Genomic DNA, 24,195 nt, shown 5'->3' with positions numbered 1-24,195 from the left:
ACCTGTATTTGTCAAGAACAAATCATGCCAAACCAACCTCATTTCCTTCTTTGATAGGGTAACTGGCTTAGTGATAAGGGGAGAAGTGATAAACATGGTATATCTTGATTTTGACACAGTCCCAACATGACATCCTCATAAGCAAACTAGGGAAATGTGGTCTAAGCTAGGTGGGCACAAAACTGGTTGAAAGCTCATGCTCCAAGAGTAATTATCAGTGGTTCACTATCACACGGGGAGCATGTATATAATGGGGTCCAGCAGCGGTACATCCCGAGTCCAGTACTATTCAAAACTTTCATTAATGACTTGGACAATAGAGTGAAGAATATGCTTATAAAATCTGTGCATGATACGAAGCTGGGAGGAGTTGCAAGCGCTTTGGAGGACAGGGTAAGAATTTAAAACAACCTTGACAAACTGAAGAATGGGTCTGCAATCAACAAGAAAAAATTCAATAAAATGAAGTGCAAAGTACTGCATTTAGGAAGGAAAAATCAAATGCACGATATTAAAAAGGGGACTCGCTGGCGAGGCAGTAGGACTGCTGAAAAGGATCTGGGGCTTATAGCAGATCACAACGTGCATGGAAGCCAACAAGGTGATGTAGCTGCTAAAAAGGCTAATATAATTCTTGGTGTATTAGGAGGAGAGTCGTACATAAGACACAGGAGGTAACTGTCCTGCTCTGTTCACCGCTGTTGAGGCCTCGGTTGGAGTACTGTGTCCTGTTCTGGGCACCACACTTTAAGAAAGATGAGGACAAACTGAAGAAAGTCTAGAGGAGAGCAAGAAAAATGATCAAAGGTTTAGAAAACCTGACCTATGAGGAAAGGTTAAAAAAACCTGGGCACGTTTAGTCTTGAGAAAAGAAGCCTGAAGGGGGAGGTACCCGATAACAGTCTTCAGATATGTTAAGGGCTATTACAAAGAGGATGGTGAACAATTGTTCTCCAGGCCACGGAAGGTAGAACAAGAAATAACGGATTTAATCTGCAGCAAGAGAGATTTAGGTTAGGTATTAGGAAAAGCTTCCTAACTATAAGGATAGCCCAATTTATGACCTAGGGATGGAAAGAGCTCTGTAAGAGCTAGGTATTATTATGGTACAGGGCCCTGCAAACACACAGAGTGAGAGACAGTCCCACTGCAATGCGTTTACAACCTAAAAAGACAACAAAGAGGACATGAAAGTAAGGTACAGAGAGGCAATGTGACTGCCCAGGTCACATCGCAGGTGAGTGACAGAGCTGAGAATAGAGCCCCAGTCCTTTGATTCCCAGTCCAACAGTCAACCCCCTAGTCTATACTGTTCATAACCAGTGGGCTGTAACCTGTCATCACAGCTCTTTAATTCCTCTCTGCTATCATGAGGGTACCTTCTCCTACTGGAGGGGAATGGACTGGATGATTTAACAGGCATTCTTCATCTAGGATCCTATGGTAAATAACTGTATCTTTGAGCCCTGCTTCACTCCCTGCCGCTGTTACTTAAACTTAATCACAACCTGCAGTGTGTTAGAAAAAGCCATGGGGACAGATGGCTTAGCAGTCAAAGTGATGTGTCACTGCTTGGGTGAAACGACCGGGCAGTCCGTTGTTCTCATAGCCGTGTGGGTCTTAAAAGCTGCTAACGTCCTTATGCAGGATTTATACAGCTCTCCACAAGATCCCCTTCACCCTCCCACAAATCCCCCTCCTGAGAGTCAGCAACTGCACAGTCTTCACCTTCATTTCACCCGGAGACGTGCAGAAACAGCTAGCAGCCACCAAAACCAGCACGCTTGCTCCGTCAGGGTGAGCGGCTCAGCAAGTCATCTCACAGACCTGCATATTACAGCACTTTCCCCCCTTGGCACGGCTCTTGGCACGGAAAGCCATCCTCTTTCCAAAGGTGCTTTGGGCTGCTCTACCTCTCAGCCGGGCTCTGTCAAATGTGTGCACTGGGAAGCTGCTGACCGGGGGGGGGGGGGGTGTGTGTGTGTGTGTGTGTGTGTGTGTGTGTGTGTGTGTGTGTGTGTGTGTGTGTGTGAGAGAGAGAGAGAGAGAGAGAGAGAGAGAGAGAGAGATAGAGATGGTGGTGAGGGGAAAGCAGAGGACTATGAGAGCAGGATCTGGTATGTCAAGGAGGCACCATCGCAGCTAGTCACCTGATTCAGTAACATTGCTATGGGGGATGGAAGGAGTGTTGTACACAAGGCTTCAACCTCCTCCCACCGGAGCTATTGGGAGCAGGATGAGACTCTAGCTCACAGGAGCATGCAAACCTACTTCAGGCTCTTCTCCCCCTGCTCCAGAGGAAATGATGGCCTGATGAAGCTCTCTACCTGAGTGGCTTTTACATCGGTGAACCCTGTTTCCAACGGTCAGGCACAAGGACATCCCTTCAACACATCTGTGTGCCCGACGAGGCTCACTCTGCCTGTCTAAGCATTTGTACTGCACCCATGACTAGTATCTTGGTGCCAGGTTAGATACCAAGACGACAGTCCCCTTGGAAATCCCTCAGACCGAAAGTCTCTGAGTTCACCAGATATGGTTGCTGCTTAAGAACCAGTCCTTGAAGGGTCCAACCCTGCAAGGCACTAGAGCCTTCAATTCTTGGTTCTGAAGGTGCAGGATCAGCCCCAAGTACTGCCAGATCTCTCTAAAGAGTACTCAAAAACCCCTGGGAGGCAGAATCCCATTTCTGAGCCTCTGGGGCCATGAGCGGCAGGGCAATCTCAGAAACTGGTCTTGGGTTGAACAGGCTCAGACTGGCTAGGAGGCGTAAAGTGAGAGCAATTAACCACTGGAACAATTTACCCAGGGTCGTGGTGGAGTCTTCATCACTGACGATTTTTACATCACATTGGAGGTTTTTCTAAACAATCTGCTCTAAGAATTATTTTGGGGACATTCTCTGGCCTGTGTTACACAGGAGACCAGACTAGATGATCACAATGATCCCTTCTGGCCTTGGACTCTATGAATTTTCACTTTCAGACAGCCTGCAGGCATAAGGCTGTAGATACGGAGCCAAAGCCTACCTCAGTTACACCCATGCAATCCTCAAAGGGGTTTGCACGGCAGTAACTCAGAGCAGAATGGTGTCCTGTAACTAAACACCCAGCCAAATAAGACCATGGCTACCCAACAAGCCAGCTGATGAGTTCATTAAATCAAAATGATTGCAAAGGGGGGATGAGTTGTGAGTTAAAAATAGACATCGAGGCTAACCCTAGTAGTAGGAGGAGATGATACTGAGCACATGTTTTCTTTATGAGCTAAAAGATTCACGCCCGGAGACTACAGGGATTAAGCAGGTGCCCACAGTCTGACATTAGCTGACTGGCCACTATGTGAGCTATGAGAAGCGGCTGGCTGTGGTGCATAAGGTTTTCTGGATGATACATCGACCCGGGCATGCTTCTGCAGACAAGCTGCAACCATGGAGGAATGGGGGGAAAAGACAAGCACGTTCCTCCTCAGCCGATCTGAGAGACAATCCCAACACGCCCCACAAAACCAGCAATGGAGAGACCGGGCACACCCAGGGGGCAGTGCAGGCCGAGTACTTCTCTACAGGATGGTGCATACCCCGGCCACGATTCCATAATTCTATACTCTTCCTGCTGTAGGCACTTGGCAGCCATGTGCTCTCTACAGCAGACTCCACCGAGCCCCTGGTTCACCTTCTGAACAAGGCGCAACCTGCACTTTAAAGACAGGCCCGCTACAGGGTCCGGGCTGATGCTACAGGGTTTAATCCTATGGGGACACCGGCAATTGCAGCCATCAGGCAATATCTTATTTCCTAGCATTAGTGCCCTAAACAATGAGAGCCACACTGGGAACCTGCCTGGAGCCTAAGGAACACACCTCTTTTGCTTAACATGGAGCAGACTGCAGCTCCCTCATCTTTAACATGGAGGCACTGCCCACGGAGACGGCAGGTAGCAGCATGCAATGCCGTCTGGCTGCTTGGATCAATAAACGTCACTGCACGCTCGGACCGGCCTCCGCATTAAAGATGGGGCCACTGCATTGTAGAGCTCTGCAGGCCTCATTTGGTTTACCAGGTTGAGCGGGCTGGGCGCCGCCAGCCTTCTGTCCCTCCACCGTTCAACCTTACCTTGTCGGCGAGGCAATCCGACTCCTCCTGGAGGAGGTACACAGCCCCGCTTTCGGCCAGCAAGATGGCGGTGTCTGTGGCGGACGAAGACCTTGGCCGGCCCTGGTGCTGATGCAGTATGGCTGTGAGGCTACTATCCTGGGGAGCCTTCCGGACCAGGTGGGGGCTGCCTTTCTGGGGATCAAGGGAGCTGCTTTTGGTCCGGCGGCTGCCGCTGTGCAAGCTGGTCCCTCTCTTGATGGATGGGCGGGAGCGGATCTGCTGCAGCACCCGGTTGAAGGCAGTGGGGCGGGCGGGGAGGTCGTGGAGGGACATGGCGTAGGAGACGCGGTGCATCTCCGGCGAGCGTTCCTTCTCGTCCGGGGAGTCGTGGTCAGACATTCCGTAATGCTGCGACAGAGAGTCCTGGGAGTTCTGGTGCTCCCGCTCCCGGGACCTGCGGCGACTGTGGAAAAGGTGCTTCAGGCCATGGCCAAACATGGAGCCTTCTGAGAGCTGCTGAATTTTCTGTGACAGAGGAGAGAAAACAAAGCACACCAACCACTTTTATTATACCCTGGATTGTACGTGCCTGGTCTTCATCAGTTCATATACGGCAGCTAGACATTATGGTGATGGAATGAGAGATGAAAAATACCCCTTTAATGACACTACAGCCCTCGGGTCAAAGTGTCTCCTGGTGTAAACTGGTGCTGCTTCAGTGAAGTCCACTAAATGACACTGGGAGCCTGTGAAAGAAGACACTCTCTCCCTGCAGGGCTGGAAGGCCTTCAGAAGGCTAGGACTGTGCTGTGAATGGGCATTTCAGCATGAGCTGTAGAAAGGTCTCGCGCTGCTGACAGTAGCTCCTTGCAGCATGCAGGCACAACCATACGAATCAAGGCTGGTATCTCTATATTGTCACATCTGTGCTCGTCCCACGTGGGTTTTGCTTTTGCATGTCCGGTTCCCCAAGTCCAGTATTTGTGCAAATCTTCTTCTCTGCCCTCCTTGCATTTCCATAAGAATCCCTCTCCTACCCATCCTGGGACCTCAAACCAACCAGATCTTAATTTTACTTCCTTTCCCTCCATCCATTTCCCTTTAGCACCCCTGACCCCCTCCTTCTTTTAGGAGAAAGTTACCGTTGCCTCCCTCATTTGCACTATGTCCTGGAGGTCCTGTTGCTTATCTCTGCTGGCAGGAGCGACCACCCCGCTTTTGCCAAAGCCAGATAACAGGAGCTAAGCAATCCAGGCCTGAGAGAAGATCATGCCAGAGTCCCATGAATAGCAACACACAGTGCTGCAAGTGCCACGCCACCGTATCAGCTCAGGTTGCAGACATTTAAGTTTAACTTAGCTCTGAGACACCCTGCAAGAGTCAGGGAGGAATTTACTCCTCTAGCTACTACCTACAACATTGCACAACAGGCATTCTGGGCGAGGGGGTTCTCCTTCCTCTGAAGCACTATGCATTGACCACCATGAGAGGCAGGGTATCTGCCTTGACACCCGATGGCCCTATACACTTATGTAACAGCAGCCATGGCCAGGAAAGACAGGGTGGGGGCATGACAAGAGCACTGGCACTGACCGTTCACATGCCCAAATTTTGCTCTCCTACAAAGGAGCCAGTTACGATTCAAGGTGAGGCAAGGCTATGGAAGAAGAGAGGCCAGAAACGACCTGGCATCTCTGTATAAAGATGACAAGGAGGCATGGCAAGTCGCAGCTCCACTCCACTCAGCCGTAAATGGTTTCACTGCTTGTTAGCATCACAGCTCTGTGGCTCCCCGAAACATCTGTTCCTGCACTTTGTGTAGCGCACAAAGGACTAGCCGATGTGTCTCCGTGCTCAGAGATGTCATACGAACAGCTAGCACTTACCCAGTGCCTTATAAACTGCACCTAAGTGCACATCTCTGAAGCATGAATCCCATTTCCCGGGAAGGGCGAGCCAGACAGAGGAAGGCTACCTGGCTCTCCCAAACCAATAGAAGGAGTAAGGATCAGAGCTGGGATTAGAACACGACAGTCCCAAGATCCCAGCCTTACACGCAGGTCTAAGGCTTTGGCTTATTTCCACTCAATGTATAAGATGGTGGCAGTCCCACCAAGATTCCCACCCATAGTTTGTGCATGCTGCCCTGTAGCGGGGGACACTGCCCTTTCAGAGCGGAGGGGCCCAGAAGACCCGAAAGGCCCAGGAAATGGCCCAGTAGCATCCTGGGGAATTAGGAGTTGATGGGGAAAAGCCCAGGCACACTGTTCCTTTAAGGGCTGGGATCAGCAACCCCATTATCTAGGGTGGGGTTGGGCTCCCCTCCCTTCCAGCCAGTTGGGAGGAGCTCAGTATATAGTCTGCTTTCTCCAGGAGAACAAGGGAAATATTGGCATGAGCAGGATGAGTAAGCCATGACTGGTGATCCTGTGACAGACTGGCTGAGACAGAAGAGCTCAGTGTAGGCAGCAAAAGCTGGAGATAAGTAACCTTTGGTTTGCAGTGTTGGGCTTTATTGATAGGAATGTTTTGAACTGTTTGTGATCACTACACCAGGGTTGTAAGACTTGTAAGAAAGGCTGCAGGGGGGTCTGCAAGGGGCCCTGGAGGGGAAGGCTGCTGAAAAGGAAATTCTGGCCATGAGGAACTACTCAGTGAGCAGCAACCCTGTTAAATGCCCCATCCAAAGACTTAAGCAGTAACACTCCACTTTCACCTATGCAATCCCACTGACTTCAATGGGGTTTCATGGGCACTACAGTGAGGAAAACTTGACCAGTTGGCTTTATTTTAGCTAAGCCAAGAAGTGGAGAAGAGAATCTGCTCCAGGGTGAAGAAAGAGTGAGATACACAGGAATTGCTGGTGGTTTTGTTTTGTTTTTGTTTTTTTTAAAGTTAAATTTTAGCATCCATGTCAAAATTTCTCACAGCCCTGTAAGGATTCTTACACAAGTCCCAGGGGAAAAAAAATCAGGCTGGTTTTTTTCCTGATTTCTGATGATAAACACATGTGAGGTTTCTTGACAGAACCCCTGGAAGGATTACCAGCTAAGGCCCTCATTCTGCAGTCCTATTGGTTCAGTCATGCATTGCTTGGACATTAGCAATGGCTCCAGAAATGAACTGGTAATGGGATACAGCAGGCCAGATTTTGACCTTGAATCTTGTCTACAAGGGGAGCTATTCCAGAATAGCTGTTCCTAATTAATTCCATGTGTGGATGCTCTGATATCAGAACAAGAGGGCCTTATTCTGAATCAGCATAATCCAGTTCCAAAACCACTCCTACTTTATTCTGGACTAACTTTCATGTGTGGCAAACTCCCTGATTACACCACTATAAACACAGAATGACCTCCATGGAGTCAATGTAATGCCCAAATTTTTACCTATTTAAGAGATCAGCATTTGACTGATTGCCTTCACTGCCACATCACCAATTCATATCCAGCTAGTGACCGAAGGCGGTTGCTCTGTGAAATGAGCTTGGTTGGTTTCAGTCCAGTTACTGGCAAGACAGATGATCTCATCTCACAACCCACCATTCTCACTGAACATGGGCTGAATGATCTATGGTAACTAGATTACCCTCTCGCCCCTTGGGGCAGCATCTCCATAACAGACCTGAGGCTTGTTGGCAGGATCATGTGAGGGCAGCCTGCTGTGTCCCTACTTGTGCTGTCCATGCTTGGTGGGTAGCTTGAGCACTTCAGAGTGCAGGAGTGAAATCCTCGCCCTATGGAAGGCAAGGGGAGTTTTACTAGTTATCTCGGTGGGGCCAGGGTTTTGCCCCAAGGCTGCTGATTTATCACCTTTTACCTACACTCACATTTTCTCATGCCTGAGAAGAAGATGTGATATGCGCTCAGAACTAAGAGCTGTTTTTAGCCAAAGAGGTCAACCAGCAAAGCCACCGAATTCTGGGAAGGCAGCTGTGTTGGCAATACAAATCCTCCAGGAACTTGCAGATGACTGCAACATTTCATGATTGGCCAGAAAAAGAACTCCAACCCCTCAAAAAAAAAAAAAAAACCCACAAAATCCCACCAAAAACCTGTTTATAACTATCATGTCTAAGTCCATAATGGTTCTGCTTCTGATATTTACAAGGAATCAGGGTGATATCTAGAGACTCTGATATTCCATCACTAGCCACCACAGTTACACCATAGGACAAAAACTTTAATCCTCTCATTATCCAGTCATAATGAAGATTTATATCCCTGAGATTTTACCTGAGAAAAATATAATAAATCCACTGTGCTGTCTCTCTACTTCATGAAATCGTGATCTAAAGTGTATTCTATTTAGAGTCTCTATGGAAACAGATAGCATTCGATAATAACCATAAACCCACAGATTTTTACCATCAGGGTACAATGTGGATTTAGATTGTTTGTTTGCACTTTAGCAGCTCTGTAGGAAAATAAATGACCAATTCCAATGCTTCAGAAGTAACAAATAAAATAATAGGAGGCTTTTTGTGCAGGAGGAGGGAGAGAAGAAAAGGACAACTTTGCCAGCATCTATGAGTTCAGGTGATATCAATGTTTCCACGGGAGATGCAAGGCCCATATTTTCTGCTGATGTATGCTGGCACAGCTATAAAGACTTCAGTAGAGTTACACCCGTTTACATCAGGTGAGGATTTGGAGTGAAATCCTGTATTACTGGTCTGGGAGTTTTGCTACTGATTTCAATGAGGCAGGATTTCACTCCTGGCCTATAGTTTTTAAGTGAATTCTAAGCATAACACACATCATTCTGGCCTAAAACTTAACCTGGTGATTACATTATTTCAGTGTCCCAGATGTAATATTGCTGTGTTGCAAAGGGCAGGTTCAGTGCTGCATTTAAGTCTTGTAAAAGTAAAGTAATCCTACACAAGGAAAATGACCAAAATAGCTATAGCAAAATAAGTAAGAAATTCAACTTTTAAATATGTATCAGGCAAAGTATCAAGTCCTTGAGGTTTTTATTCAGTTCTTACTCATTTAAAACTTTTACTAGTTTACAGTGAGAACTTTGCCTAAAAAAGGACTTGAAAGTTTGGCCCTATATTCTGTAATCTGAAAGGAATAGAAAAGACTAAAGAAATTGTTTACTAGATTGTTTTGCAGTAGGTTGGGAAATGGTTGGTGCTCATGTTAGAGAAAGCAGCTTTGTTTTTCAAAACTTAACTTTATGGATGACTAGCCCAGAAAGTGGAATAAGCCAATTTAACAAACAAAAAAAGCTCTTAAAAAAGTTAGTCGTATACGCTGGGTCTCTGGGTGGCCAAATCTCCTTTTGAAAGCCTCAGTCATAAAAGTTTTTATAGGCTATGGTAACTTTAGTCACTTTGCTTCCTGAAGGGAGTAACATTCTGAGGTCTTCCTGCTGAAATTTGATATAGTTTTGCTAAAAGGAATATCATCCAAAATACCTATGAATAAAGTCCAAAAACATCCATAGCAATCTGTTTAGTTAAAAAAAATAAATAAAAGCATTGTTTTGAAAAGTCACTTATGTACAAATCTCCTTGACTGATCTCCTAGGCTTCAAAGATCTACCAAATAATAAGCCTGTGGGCTTTTTTAAATACAAAGGCCATGATTCTCCTCTCTCTCACAGTAGTTTGATTCTATTGACTTGTACACCAGTATGTACACAAAAGGGAGTCAGGCCTGAATCGTTACTTGGCTTTGACAGGGCTAAGTCAGAGGTTTTTACCTTGTTTGAAAACTGGTCTGAATTAAAAATGGTGGTTCATTCTAGTCTCCTGGTAAATATTTACACATTGATCAAACTAATTGTTAAAATGTTATCAAACTCAAATGAGGGGACAGGAGGAATTTTGTACACACTTAAGGAGCTGCTGGAAGTTCAGCTGTCTTATCCGTCACTATCTGAACTTCTGTGCATATTCCTTTGTATATCCAAATCTCTCCCTCAAGACCTGCTGAAGTGGCTATTTCATTGTGTTAGTGCATCACCTTAGGGCTTCAATCTTGATTTGAACCTCTAAATGTTGGGCACTATACAGACACAGTGAAAGATGCTTCCTTTCTTAAAGAGCTAAACAGAAAAAGAGAAAAGGTAGGAGGGAAACTGAGGCACGGGGAGGGGAAAGCACTTGCCCGGGTTCATACAGCACCGCTGCAGGAGAGCTGGGACCAGAATGCAGGTCTCCTGACTCCCAGACCCATTCGCTATCCATTAACCCATGTTGCCCTCTCACCCCAGTGGGGACTCGACTGCTGTCTAGACAGTGGTGCTCTCACAGGGGCAAGTATCATCCCGGATAGAAGAGTTAGTTCTTTAAGACCGTTTTGGATTGCATGTGCACGGACCACTCACTCACCCTCTAACCCTGAGAGTTGGGGGCCAGGTGGATAAAGGAATAGCTAGCAACTTTAGTGGCAGTTCAGGCAGGTCCCAAGCTTCTGCCGGCTGCTCAGTTGGTTCCCACTGGCTTCCTGCAGGTTTCAGTTGGAGGATGGATCACCCGAACAGAACCACTGATCTGTTCCAAAACATCACTGACCTAGTGGAAATTTTTCCACGTGGAATTTTGACCAGATATTACTGCTGCCTATGCCATGCCTTTGGAAAGCCAGATGACACTGCTCTCCCATCTGCTCTCTTTCACCAGCACCAAAATCACATGCCAAACTAATAAGATGGCAATGACTTTAACATATATATTGCTGTTGCTATATATTAATCATCCATAACAAGACACTCCTGTATCCACACTTCTCCCCCTGGGGAGCGGATGGGAGAACAAACATGTGACAGATGTCAATCACATTGCTCAGTGCATTACTGGAAAGTGCGCAGATACTCCTGTGAGTGCAGAATAAGAATCTGTATAAAACAGAATCTTGGGCATCTCTAATTATTTTTTCGGTAATGCTGTGACCACATTCACACTCCAGACTTTGAGTAAAATTTGGAGAAGGGCTGCAAAGCAATTAAGATCTTGGCCGTGCCCTTCTCCTGCCCTGTGCATTAAAACAGCTAGATCTGTATCATAAGGAATGCAATTAATCTCAGTCCACAAGCATTTCACCCTCTCCTGTAACCTATTTGTTTTCTGAACTGACTCCAAAGAAATTAAGAATCCAACTTCTCCCTGAAGGGTGAAAGCAAGGCCGGGTTAACTGCTGGGTTGGTGATGAATGTCATAGATGCATCTAAGTTGAACGCACCTGTTGTGCATTTTCATTGTGCTAGGTATAAACAGGTCAGTTGCCCTTGCTGTGTAGCTGAATACAGCCTCCATATTGTTGAATGTACTAGAACTGTCCAGAACACTGTTGGCTTCAATGCATTGTTATTAATGGACAAGGGTGAGTTCTTGCACTGCAAGGGACATTCAAAGTGAGCAATAGCAGAGGGCATAAAGTGTAGAGGGGGATTCACTGGTTCTAAACCTGACCATATGAGTTAAATTCTCCTCTGTGCAGCACAAAGCCTCTATACCATCTCCCCATGCTCTCTTTGGAAGTCTCAAATGAGTCTAATGGTGCACAGGTTTTTGAGACAGCTCGCTGCTCAGAGGTGCATCTCATCCTGTGTGAGGTAGGGTGCATGAAAGGAGAACATGAAGGAACAATGGCATGTCGACTAGCCTAAAAGATCTGGGATTCCATGGAAGGTTCAGTTAAGCCGTGGCTTCCCCCTGGATGAGGCATGTATATACACTTTGCCAGCAAGCCCCAGACAGGCTTTTAATAATGAGCATGGAAAAGGAAATGATCGTGAAAGTAAGAGGCTGATATGGAGAAACACTTCGCAAGCTTCCACCACTTGCTATTCAGTCAATGCAGCACCATGCTGACCAGGGAAAGGAAAACAGGGCTCCCCCCTGCAGAGACTGCAGCACCACAGTGTGAAGTACTTTTGCATTAGGCTGAGACTACACACACTCATCGCATTTGTGATGTAATTCATGTTTGAACCCAGAACCTCCAGATGTACTAGACTTGTGGAATTGACTCATGTGCCACTCTGTTAATCTATTCCATGCCTCGCCACCCCCAACGAGCAAGACTTGAACTGATTAGAGTGTGCTCAGCTGGTTATAGCTGGGAACTGAGTCCTGACTCCTGGGTTCTATTCCTGACTTTCACACTGACTTTCTGTATGACTTTGGGCAAGATACTTCCTGGCTCAGTGTCCCCTGTACACTTGGGGATGATAATTCAGACAAACCTCCTCAAGCTGTTTGAGACTGAATTATTAACACTTGTAAACTGATGTGAGATCCTTGGTTGAAACAAGATATGGAAGGAAAATCTCATTGTTGTCACTATTAACTAAATGCCTGGTGTTCTTGCTACTGAGCAGTGTGCATTATTATAGAGAACCTACTTACACCCCCACGTTTTTTGAAATGGTGACTTGACAGGAGCCAGAGTCATGTAGCACAATCCCTATGTAAGGTGCCGTATGCGTGTGAGAGACAGAGGGAACTGGCAGGATCAGTGCCTTGAGCCAAGCAGTGTTTGATAAATCAGGCCATTCAGTGATCAAGCTGCTTCTGTGCAGGCCGTTTGACAGCAGGGATCTTCAGGGAACTGGCTGTGGGGGACTTAACCCACCATCATGGTGCCCTTTTAAACCAAAAAAATGCATGTAAATGGCTGGTGCAAGGGAGTGAATTCAAATTCACAAGGAGATGACGGCTTCTGTGGGGGGAGAAGGAAAAAGTGTCTTATCTCCACTTCTGGGCAGCCCATGGGGCAGGGGTACGGAAAGTCTATGGCTGCAACTTCAGTGAGGGGCCTGCCAAGGTTCCCTAGGCGGGGGATCTAGGAGGCGGACTCTTAGCGGGTCTCCTTGCACTCCAAACACACTAACCCACATGAAGAAGGAACAAAAGCGCAAGAGTAAAAGGTAAGTAAGGAGTTCAGGGCTTGGCCCCAATGAGAGTCTTTCCTGAGTAAAGTCTAGGTTTAAACTGAGCTCAGCTTGTCAGGTTCAGCTCCACAGACCCACTGGAGCCACAATGTCTTTCCATCAACTTCAATGGGCTTTGGATCAGATGCTGTGTTTGCAGGGGGTCTGATCCTAATCTCCCTGTCTTCGCCATTGCAGCCTGGAACCTGCCATGGACTCCACGGGGAGTCGGCTGACTGGGGAGCAAGATGAACAAGTCAACCCTTAAAGCCCATGCTGCTACAAACCCATGTCACGTTGACAACACTAAACCGCTGCCCAGCCCACAGAGAACGAGACCCTGCCCACACAGCCCACCCTCCCTCAGGGAAAGTCTGGGCAAACAGCACCATGCCCTTATGGCAATAAACTGTCTAAGCGAGATGAGGCAGATCAGTGCTAAAGTCTGGTGGCGCACCCACTCGCCAGCCCAACACATCTAGGGACTGTCCGCTCCAACCCCAGATTCTCTGCTCTGTCCAGCTCAGGGACTGCTCTGATCTAATCTGTGCCAGCTGGCTATAGCTTCCAAAGGACTCCAGCTGGAGACAGCCAGAGCACAGTGTACGCTGGCCGCTCCCGTTGCTCCAGGATGGGGTGAGGTGCAGGAGCTGTCTACACTGGCTCGGCACCTGCTAGGAACTCCCCTGGAGTGGAGCGGAGAATGAGCAGATGGAACCTGGTTGCTTTCCGTTTCCTTTGCATACAGGAGCAGCACGAAGGGGGCCTGTTTCAGAGCTCGCTGAAGTCAGTGGGAGGCTCAGGGAGAGGAGTGGGGCTCAGGATGGAGCCTTCAGCGTCCCGGCTGATCTTCACTTCCAAGGTCAAACACCAGGGGAGAGGCAGGGACCATGAAGGTTGAGACTGATGATTTTACATCAAAACCATGGCAGGTTTAAACCTTTAGCCCCCGGTTTCCGTGATCATCAAATTCATCCAATTATGAAAAAAGAGGGAGTGAATATAGTCGGATCACAGCTGCTTGGGGAAGATGGGCATGAGATCTAAGGAGTAAAATGCTTTTATGGTGTAGCCTCCACAGGACATGCAGCCTGCTATCTTTTACAGTAAAAGGCCTGGATGCTTGCTTTTGCTGTATTTTTGTATAGATTCCGCCTTTCTGCTACAGAGCTCAGAAATATCTACCACCCAACCTTCTTAAGCAGAACTATGTGTCACACATCTGCTCTGCTTCTTGCCAGAACTTTTTTTTTTGGTCATGGGAAGCTTGCTCATACCAAAGAACTGGATTAATACCAGTAAAAGAAAAACCCCCACGTATTTGCAGTGAGGGGGACCAGCGGGGTAAGGGGACTGGAGAGAACAGAAGGGAGCCTTTTGTTTCCAGTGTGTCAGCACAAATCCAGCCTAGGCCACTGGCAACTAAAAATTGTTAACATCTGATCAATATCCACAGGGAGATTATTCGGGGAAGGGGAGAAGGTCTCAGTCCACAGCTGTGCACAGCACAAAGCCACCATAATTAGCACCATAATTGGTAGTCTCAATACAGGAGCCAAAGGCTAAATGGGCCACTGAGATGGATCTCCCCTCTCAGCCCTTCTAAGTGGCTGCTCCAGTTCACGATGAGATGTACCAGCAGGGGAGGGTGGGGGGCAGCTTGCTCTGCCTGTGTCTCCCTCTTGGATCTATGCTCTCATCCTCTTACCTCTCATAACTATTTTCCATGCCCTCCTCTCCTGCCTGCTTTTCCCCCTTGCTCTCTTTGGGGAGTCCCCCCCCACCTCTGCTCTATTTCTCTGGTCCCTCTTCCTCCATTTCCTTCTCTCCTCACATTTTTCTGACCAGCACCTTTGCCCTATAGTGTGAACACTAGCCACTGGGGGCTCAATCAGAGCAGCTGAGCAGTTGGATGGGGTGTGCATGGAGCTGCTCAAATCACCCTGTGAGCAGAAGACCAAGAGTTCATCAAAGGAGTCACCCACCAAGAGCCACTTGGGACGTGCTCAGAGTGAGGCCACATGCCAGGTGAACTTGCTTCTAAAAGCATATGACTGGGGGCTCTGGTCATCTATCCTACACATAGCTCTTAACAGCTTCGTTCATTGCTTTTTATAGGGCAACACTGACAGGTGCAGGTCATTTCAGTAAATCAAAGAGCAACGGCAGCTGAAAAGAGCCAATAACACAGGAGCAGAGAGCGCCACAACTCCAAGAAAAACAGAGCATGCATAACAATTAACGTTAAACAACCTAATGGACATTTTTATTCACAGCTGCCTTTGTGTGAGGGGCAGGTATTAGCAAATACGGATATAGCACTGGAGTGGCAGCCATGACAGCTGGGTACCACTCCTGGCTCCCTGTGTGAACGGGGGGAAGTTGTTTAAACTTGCTGAGCCAGATCATCAGCTGCTATAAATCTCTGTAGCTGTGCAGGAGCCAATGATGGTTTACACCAGTGTTTCTTAACCTGGGTTTTTAGAGGGGTCGCAAGTGCAGAGCTGGTATTGGGGGTGGCAAGAAAGGCAATTGCCTGGAGCCACAGGGGCGCCATGAAACTAAGTTACATGCCTCAGCCCCGTGGGGGTGGGACTCAGGCTTCAGGCGTACAGTAGTTTGGAAAGGTTAAGAACCACTGGTTTACACACACTAAGGCCCTGGCATTCTGTGCCTCAGTTTCCCCATCTGCAGCTAAATCATATGTACTCACCTTTGTAAAGCACATGGAAACCTATGACTGTAAAGCACAAAAGTAAGTATTATAACAACAAATGCTTTATTTGAGGGCAGGGTGAGAAGATCTTTTAGATGCAGTGAAAGGCACTGCAGGGCCTGAAGCTCCTGAAGTGCAGTTACAGTCAGAATAGTAGTCTCTGCAACAATAAAGCAAGACAGATTGCCTATTTATCCTCCTCTTTCAGTGACTCCCGATTAATACTGCTCAGCTTTCAAATCCAAGGGGGACTTTTCTAAATGCCGGTCCTGTAAACTCCACCTGGGACCTCCAGCAGGGTCCTTTCTACCTCTTGCATCACCACCAGTGACAAACAGGAACTGATTAGCCAGCAGCTCTGATAATATACGAGGTAAAATAGAACCCAGTTCTCTCTCCCAGAGTTGTACTAGCTCTGCTGTGCCAGTAAAAACATATTGAGGTGAGATAGGAAGACCCCCAGGGAGTGGCATTTTTACATGGTCACTTTGCTGACTGCAGCTGCACTTTAATCGGAGTAGACAAGATGAGTGTTCTCTAGTTTATCTCCTCAGTACCTGCTGCTATGGGTTTTATTCAACATAATCTGCTAAGTTCTTCTGCAGAACACTGGCCCTACCACATTCCCTCATCCTTCAAGAAAGGCCCATCCAAACCACAGTTTCAGCCCATGGTCGGCTGCAGAAAGACAGGTTCTGATCTCAGTGACATTAGTATAACCCCGTTTAAATCAATGGCATTACTCTGAATTTACACCAGTGTCAATGAAATCAGAAGCTGGGGTATGAGAATTCTCCAGAATTGACTTTTTTTTTTTTTTAAATCAATTTATGAACTCCCCACTGCTATTTCTTTATTCTTCATGTCCCATAAACCACAGTCTTACCATCACTGCTAGCGCCCACCAGACACAAACAAAACCAAGGCCCCCTTATGCTAGGACAAATGCATATTGGACCCAGTCCCTGGCTTAAAGAACTTATCATCTAATTATAACCATAATACCTGGCTCTTACTGTACAGCAGTTACCATCTGTAGGTTACAAAGCGCTTTACAGACAAGGGAAGGCCCAATCTCCCCATTTTGCAGAAGGGAAAACAGAGGCACAGAAAAGCCAAGTGATTTGCCCAGAGTCACTCAGCACACTGCTGGCAGACCCAGGAAGAGACTCCAGGTCTCATGAGTCCTAGCCCAGTACTCTATCCATTGCACCATGCTGTCTCTTGTGCGGCCTGTTCCATCACGGTGGCAAGTCCTTCCAGGGGATTTTTACCCAGTACCATTGCTCAGCAGATCACATAAAATCTCTGCAAGGCTGAACCTAGTGCCAAGGTTTTAATAATCAAGATTTTGGTGAACAGGTTTACAAACACACGAAATACCTGTGTAAATATAGGTGGGGGTACAAGTGCGGAGTCCTGAGAGAAATCATATGGGGTATTCCTCAAGTAGATAGTCAAGTTCCCATGTAAATAAGAATAAGCCATTTAAGAATCATTGGCTGGAACTGGGGTCCAGCTGCATGCAGGAAAAAAACCACGTCCCTATGTAATACCAGCAGCAAGGGCTTGGGAAGCTTACCTTTAAATCAGGAGGCTTGCTCCGGGGAACAGGATGGGGAGCAGGGTTTGGATTAGCAGCAGAGCCGGCATCCAACAGAGCAGAAGCGCCATCCCCAGGTTTAGCCTCCATGGCAGCCAGGCAGAGAGCATCTTCAGCCCCAGCACAGTCCTCCTCAGGCTGCTGCAGCTCATCCGATTTGCACCTCTTCATGCTGCCGAGGTGGGGTGGGAGGGCGATTCTGCGCTTCCACTTCTTGAGGGACCGGCAGAAACATGGAAAGGAAAAGCAGGAAACGGGGGGTAGGGGCTGGGGGACCAGCGGAGCCTTGGTCAGTGCCCAGAGAAGTTCACTTCACCTGGAGATGCAGGCAGGCAGGCCACAGGCAGGGGAGGGGGAGGAGATCCCTTTATCCAAACCAAACTCATTGCATGGGGTGGAGGGGAAGGAGAAAGACCCTTGCCCCCCTCCCCCCCCCCCGCCCCTCAAACTTTCTGCTCTAATTCAGCTGCACGGGGCGCAGCGCCTGTTTGCGCTCGGGAAGGGTGCACGCTTCATGCAATCCATCATCTGCCCCCTCCCCCCGACTCGGTTACTCACTGCTCAGCAGAGAAGAAAAGGAGGGGTGCGAAACGCTGGAGCCTTGCATGGCTGCAGATCCTCGTGCCTGGGGGGCATCTCCTCTCCCCCCTCCCGCCGCCGCCGCCCCCCCGCTGCTTTGACATCTGCTGCCTCTCTCCCCGCGGCCCCCCGCACCCCAGCCAGCGAGCCGCTGCCTCCCACCGCAAAGCTGCTGCCCGGGCGGAGCAAAGCGCGCACAGCCTAACCCTGCCGGCTTGACGGACAGCCGCCTCCACCCAATCAGAGCTGGCCGACGGAGTGGGGCGCCTGGAGGGGGGCGTATCGCGGAGCCCGTTTCAGGTTTGGTTGGCCGCCGCTCTCCACCTCTCCCCACCCCTGCTCCCAGGAGCTGTCAGTGGGCAGGGTGCTGCACCGCGCTGCGGCTTTGCAATGCGGACAGCGGCTTGCTGGGTGTTGCAGCAGGGGCGGGAGGGATGCCAGGGCCAGGTCCCTTTCATGTGGACCCTAGAAAGGAGCCCCCCCCCCGGCCCTCCTTCTGCAAGGGGTTGCTGCTAGACAGATGCACCGGGAGTGGACTAGTCACCTCTTCATTGCCATGGAAACTCCTCCCACTAGCATGCTATTCTCTGATTGCGGGCCAAAGCTGCTCCTTCTATTTATTTATTTATTTCAGCCCCGAGTGTTGCAACTTTATAAACTTCATTTCCCTTCAGAGAGACTTCCTTGGGCCTGTAAGATGCATGTAGCTGGGCACAGGCGCACACACAGACTGTTAACAGTTTCACAAAAGCTCATACGTTTCTTGCACGGACAGGAGAAAAATCAGGAAGACAGTTAGCACTCCGGTTATTTTCAAGAGACGCATGACATTCATCATTTTTCTCGTGTGCCATTTCTTGTGATATTTGCTGTCATACCACACACATACACAGTGACAAATACAAAATTCAGCATCCTTCGCAAAATGCCTTTTTTATCAAAAACACGCAAACGTGCACATTTTCACATTTTTTTGTGTAAGAGCCATCTTCACTCAAAAAAAGAGATTGGCTTGATTTTCTTCAAAGATGGGCATATTTTCTGTGGAAAGTGAGGCCATTTTTAAAAAACATTTTGTGAATAAAGCAAAATTTCCTTGCCAAGATGGGCCAATTTTTAACCTTGAAAGGAAATTGGAAAACCCTTTGAACTGTGCACAGTTTTGTAGATTGTTACAAAGGTTTTACTGCGTTTGATCACCCCCAGTAGTTTGAATGTGAAGTCATTTAACTAGAGATGCTCCAGGGAGGATGGTTGGATGAGTGAGGAAACTAAGAGGTGAACAGAAAGGGAGAGTGATAGAAAAGGCCAGAATAGCACCAAACATGCATACATTTTGAGGAGTTACCACTTAGTGTAATTTAATATTGTCTCATAAATGATTCTGGATTTAAGCCAAGCTCTACCTATTGAAGAACAGCATGAGACTTACTGGGAAAGGTATGTCCCACATCTGCCAGCTGCAGGGTTCTTATATTTTCCTTTGACACATCTGACACTGACCACTGTAAGAGACAGGATAATATACTACATGGATCATCATAGGTCTGAGTCAGTGTGACAATTCCTTTGCTCCTATGACAACCTCTTATTAATCTAATGACTCAGGAGCATAGCGTAGTGTTTAGAGCCCAGGACTTGGATTCAAGAGGTCTGTACTTTCTCTGCCAATGACTTGCAATGTGACTTTGGACAAGTCACTTAGCCTCTCTGTAAAACGGGGATGATAACTCATTGGGGTGAAGTCAACAGGCGTTTGGGTGCACAAAGTATGCAGGATGAAGCCTAATGTTTGTAAAACACTGAAAGCTCTTTGGATGAAAGATGCTATTCAGTAGTAGTAATGGTAACATACAGTAGTAGGATTGATTCAGTGTATCAATGGATAAATGAAGATGTTATAACCAATAGGCCAAATTCTGAAGTCCTTAGTCATATTTTGCTCTGCCTTTATTCAGCCAAAGGTCCTGTTGACTTCAAGGGCTAAAAAATAATTAAGAGCCTCAGAACATGTAATTTGATTTACTCAAATGAAACAAAAGGGTGTTGGTAGCTCACTGATGTCCTGTTTTATCAAGAAAGAAAAGCTCAGATGAAAATGGATCGTGATGGGTATGAAAGCTTCTCATCTTGTCTGCAGCATTTTTCTTATCTCCTGTTTCTGACTGATGCATGTTATTTCAGCACAGAGCAGATGTGATCCAGTAGGTGGTCTTATTGCTTGGACTATTTCTGCAAAGAGTTATTTTTACTCTGTCCTGATATAGCTCCATAAGCACATTAATTCATCTGCATGAGGGCTAAGGGTTTAGCATGCCTGCGATAGCTTTGTCAAACACAAAACCTTAATGAACAAAGGTGCCCTTTTATTGATGTGGGTACAGAAGAGTTTTTTTGGGTATCGAGACTAATCTCTAGTGAGTGGGACTAAGCTTTGATTGATACATTCACAAACACAGGATAGTTTTCTTTAATTTTAAGGTATAAATTGAAGTAAACTATAGCACATTGTTCTCCTCCAGCACCCTTCATTTGAAGATCTCAAAGAATTCGGCAAACACTAACCAGAGGAGCTTCCCAACATCTTTGGGCTACCTATTGTTGTATTCATTTTACAGATAACTAAGGCAAAGAGTGGGGAACTGATTTGTGTGCAGTCACTCAGTGATGTCCTGGCACCACCAGCACTAGAATCCACAAACTCTTATTCCCAGCCAGCTGCACTAACCAACGCAACATTATCACACTATGGCCCTGATCCTGAGAAGTGCTGACCACCTGCAGCCTCGTTGTCCACCGTTCCACCTCTCACAATCAAGTCCTATGGCTACACAATCTGTGCTAAACACTGAAGATACAATGTATTAGTGAAGTTCCCTGTGCAGAAGGCCAGCAAAAAAAAGCATACGTACCACTTAAGTGCCACCGGAACCCGCAAAATATGACTTAAATGGGACTCATGCCCTCACTCTGCACAGAGGGAGAATTTCCCCCTTTGTGAACTGTTCCTGTCTCCAAACAATTTATGTCTCCAAACAACGTCGTACTGTTTTCAGAAAAATCCTAGCAACTGGACATAGCTTTTTAAAATACACACGTGGGGAAATAAAGGATTGTTTGTGTGAAGGAAAAGTTGCTATTTATTAGACACATTTTCTATTTGACTGGAAAAAGCGTCTGTGGGATATGTGCCAATCAGCCCTTTCTGGCACTCCAGAGATCAAGAGGGATCAGGATACACCATTTCCAATAGGAGCTCAGTATTTCTTCTCTACTCTCATCCGCTGAGAGGTGCCAAGTGTCTTTTGTGGTGTGAGATACTAAAGATGATGTCAAACGTACAGACTGACATGTGTCTGATTGTAAAGAGCCTGATGTATAGTACATCTCATTGGTTGGTGGAGCCGCAGTGGGATTCTTGCTTTGTGGAGCCATGGAGATAAGGTTGTCAGTTCTGCAGTCTTGGAAAAGGATCACCACACTCAAACAACCCCTAGGAGTTTGCTGAGGAATGTTGTGGCTTCAGCTGCTCAGATGCCAGGACTAAGCATGGAATAAATAGACCAATGTGGTTGAAATGCTAGCATCTATATATTATGGTACTGTGCAGATAGATAGAGTGAGTCTGCTGACTTTATTTCTATCAACCACAGTGCAGCAAAATATATTTGAATTCAAAAGAACAGTCAATAATTCCAGGCAAGGTATTTCCCACCATTCTTTTCTCAGAAAAAAATCTGCAAGTTTATTCAGTTTTTCTCTCTCTGAAGTATGATCTTACTACAGCACCAACAGTGAACAGCAAATTAATCTATCCCTTCAATTATAAGCCCTTTTAACATGTGCAGCAAAGAGGGCCGTGTCTTCCAAAATTCTGCTCATGGACATTGCCAACTATTCAGCTCAGTATCTTGGGAAAGAAAAGGAACTAGGGAAAGGAAAGTGATTCTGGCAGTTGAAAAGTACAGCTTAAGCTGATCTTATGACTGAAAGGTTAAGTATAGGGAGGAGGGCACATTTAAATAGCATTCTATCCACAGGAAATGATATATCAAAAGGGAACCACATTCTCACGCATAAAAATCAAATGTCATGCTATGGGTAATTTGCGCATAAATCACTTCTTTCAGCTCAACTGAGAGCATAAGGGTCAAAGGGCATGGAAGGAGATCAAGAAAATGTGGAGAAGGCATACAGAAGGGTTTTTCTTTTTCTTTTTCAAGTGGGAGATGGGCCATCCTGCTCTCAGTTACACAAGTGTAAATCTGGAGTAATATCTTTGAAATCTATGGAGTTATTCCGGATACACATCCTGTAACTGAGATCCGAATCTGGCCCTAAATATTGTGAACTGCCTTGATGGACAATGTCACCCAGGCAAATAGAGTGGTGTTTTTGAAGATGCTGTTATATAGCATCCTTAGGATAATTATGTGCTTTTGCACAAGGCACATGTCTAGGTGCATTGAATTCCCATAGTACATCACACCCTATGGTTCACAATCTCCCTGGTCCCAAATCAGCAAACCTTTTAAGTATGTGATTTCAGTCTATTCTTATTCAGCAAAGCAAATACTATTTACCTGCTTCACAGGAATTGCTGTGGGATTTAGGCTTTGATCCCACAAAAACAAATTATGGGCCGATCCCTATACCTACAATGTCCATGGGGTTCCACACAGGGACAAAGTCCTGCCTGCTGAGAATCAGCTGGGACTTTAATTAAATGGTGTTTGTAAAGTATTTTAAGGAAAGGTGCTAGAGGAGGCCAAAGTATTATTAAACGTCATAGGTGGCAACATGTTCATAAAACAACAACAACAAAAGCCCTGTCAGAACAAAACACCACACTGCACGCACAATTTTCCCTTGGTGAAGAGAATGAGCGTATATAGAATCTATAGAGCGCAGAATAGAAAAGCATTTTTTCCCTCATCCTTAAATTCAAGGCCTTTTGTGCTCTGCTTGTGCACTAAAGCACCTGTCACAGTTCTTGTAAGTATGTATGCAGCGCCTCATCTTTGCCCCGGTGTCTTAGCCAAGACTTCCCATCCCCTCTCCCTGCTGATGAGCCGCAGAAGAACACAGGGATTGCTTGACTGGCTCCGACTGGTGGCCCATCTAATCCCATTATCCCCTCTTTGACAGTGCCCAGTACCAGCTCCCGCAGAGGAAGAAGCCCTACATTAGACAGCTATGGGGTGACCTGCCTTTAGGGAAAGTGTCCTTCTCTCCCCCCGCCCCAATCATTAGAGGTTATAAAGGGGTCTCGCCCCATAGAAAGGGGATCTGACTCCAATAATGGGGATCTGCCCCCCGCCCCTCATAGATAAGGAATCCTGTGGCAAAAGACTACACATCCCATGGTGCACCTCGGCAGTAGCCGCCGCCAAACACGTCCCCACTAGAAGACTACAATTCCCACAGTGCCCTGCGGCAGAAGCGCGGACGCCCTAGGCAGAGGACTGCCATCCCCATGGTGCACTGCGGCCCTGGGTCCTCCCCCCCGCCGCCTCCCCCTTCCCTCCGTGGCGCCCGGATAAAGGTTCCGCTCGGGGCGCAGTGCGGCTCGGCGGCGCTGCCAGTGAGGAAGGCGGCGGGGCCCGGCCACGGGGTGCTGTGCCCGCCCGCAGGAGGACAGGCCGAGGCTGCAGCCTGGCAGCGGCGGAATCTCCGCCGGGGTGGGGCGAGGAGAGCGGAACGAGCCTCGGTGACATGGAGCCAGGGGCCTCCACCAGGGCCCCCGGCAGCGGGAGCGGAGTGATCCGCGAGCTGTGCCGCGGCTTTGGCCACTACAACCGGCACCTGGCGCGGCTGCAGCACAACCTGCGGGAGACCAAGAAGTTCTTCCGCGACATCAAGTACTCCCAGGCGCAGCCCTTTCCCATCGTAGCCACCCCCCCGGGGCCCGGCGAGCCGCCGCCGCCCGCCCCTCTCACGCCCGGCTCTGGGGACAGCGCCCCCAGCGGCAGCGTGCTGCAGCCCGGTAAGCGGGGAGTGAGGGGCCGGGGCTCATGGGGGGCACAGCACCTGTGGGGTGGGGCTCGGACCGGGGGGGAGGAGCCGCTCAAGGGGCGGGGGAGGCGTTGCCATGGCTACAGGGGGAAGGAGATGGGGGGCGGCCACCTGGGAAGGGGGAGCCTGGGGTCTGTGGGGAGCAAACCGGGCTTAGGGGCGGTGTGTAGGGTGGGGAGCGGGGTGATGGTCTGTGGGGCAGGGCGTGTGTGACTGGGCGGGAGGGTGGGGCAGCGTATGGGGGGATGGGGCCGGGGGGGGCAGCGTATGGGGGGGACTGGGCGAGGGGATGGGGGGGCA

The 24,195-nt window shown here is 47.9% G+C and overlaps 2 protein-coding genes and 2 long non-coding RNA genes across 5 annotated transcripts in view; 2 read left to right on the top strand and 2 right to left on the bottom strand.

Annotated features, from left to right (window-relative positions):
• TMCC2 (transmembrane and coiled-coil domain family 2) overlaps positions 1-4,615 on the bottom strand; it is a 50,742-nt gene extending 46,127 nt beyond the window's left edge. The window contains exon 1 of one of the 2 annotated variants that reach the window (XM_067531721.1): positions 4,115-4,615. In XM_067531721.1, the coding sequence (XP_067387822.1) occupies positions 4,115-4,594 (480 nt within the window). In that variant the 5' untranslated portion in view covers positions 4,595-4,615. The remainder of the gene's footprint in view (positions 1-4,114) is intronic. The other variant, XM_067531720.1, reaches the window with a different exon arrangement.
• Positions 4,616-6,281: 1,666 nt separating this feature from the next.
• Positions 6,282-15,382, top strand: LOC137142387 (uncharacterized). Its single transcript, XR_010916908.1, has 3 exons — positions 6,282-6,750; positions 8,586-8,737; positions 13,181-15,382. It is a non-coding gene; the product is annotated as an uncharacterized lncRNA (long non-coding RNA).
• A 360-nt stretch (positions 15,383-15,742) lies between these two features.
• On the bottom strand, positions 15,743-17,988 carry LOC137142386 (uncharacterized). Its single transcript, XR_010916907.1, has 3 exons — positions 17,860-17,988; positions 17,281-17,514; positions 15,743-15,858 (listed from the first exon to the last, which is right to left on the bottom strand). It is a non-coding gene; the product is annotated as an uncharacterized lncRNA (long non-coding RNA).
• A 5,368-nt stretch (positions 17,989-23,356) lies between these two features.
• The window catches only part of DSTYK (dual serine/threonine and tyrosine protein kinase), a 45,720-nt gene continuing 44,881 nt past the window's right edge, over positions 23,357-24,195 (top strand). The window contains 4 exon segments of the mRNA XM_067531485.1: positions 23,357-23,375; positions 23,378-23,453; positions 23,455-23,518; positions 23,521-23,866. Of these exon segments, the coding sequence (XP_067387586.1) occupies positions 23,357-23,375; positions 23,378-23,453; positions 23,455-23,518; positions 23,521-23,866 (505 nt within the window).

Source organism: Emydura macquarii, unplaced genomic scaffold (assembly GCF_026122565.2).
Source record: "Emydura macquarii macquarii isolate MOO-44397 ecotype Brisbane River unplaced genomic scaffold, CSIRO-AGI_Emac_v2 contig_3220, whole genome shotgun sequence".
NCBI lineage: Eukaryota > Metazoa > Chordata > Testudines > Chelidae > Emydura > Emydura macquarii.
Note: the sequence above shows the minus strand (reverse complement) of the source record. Positions and strands in the feature narration are given on the sequence as shown.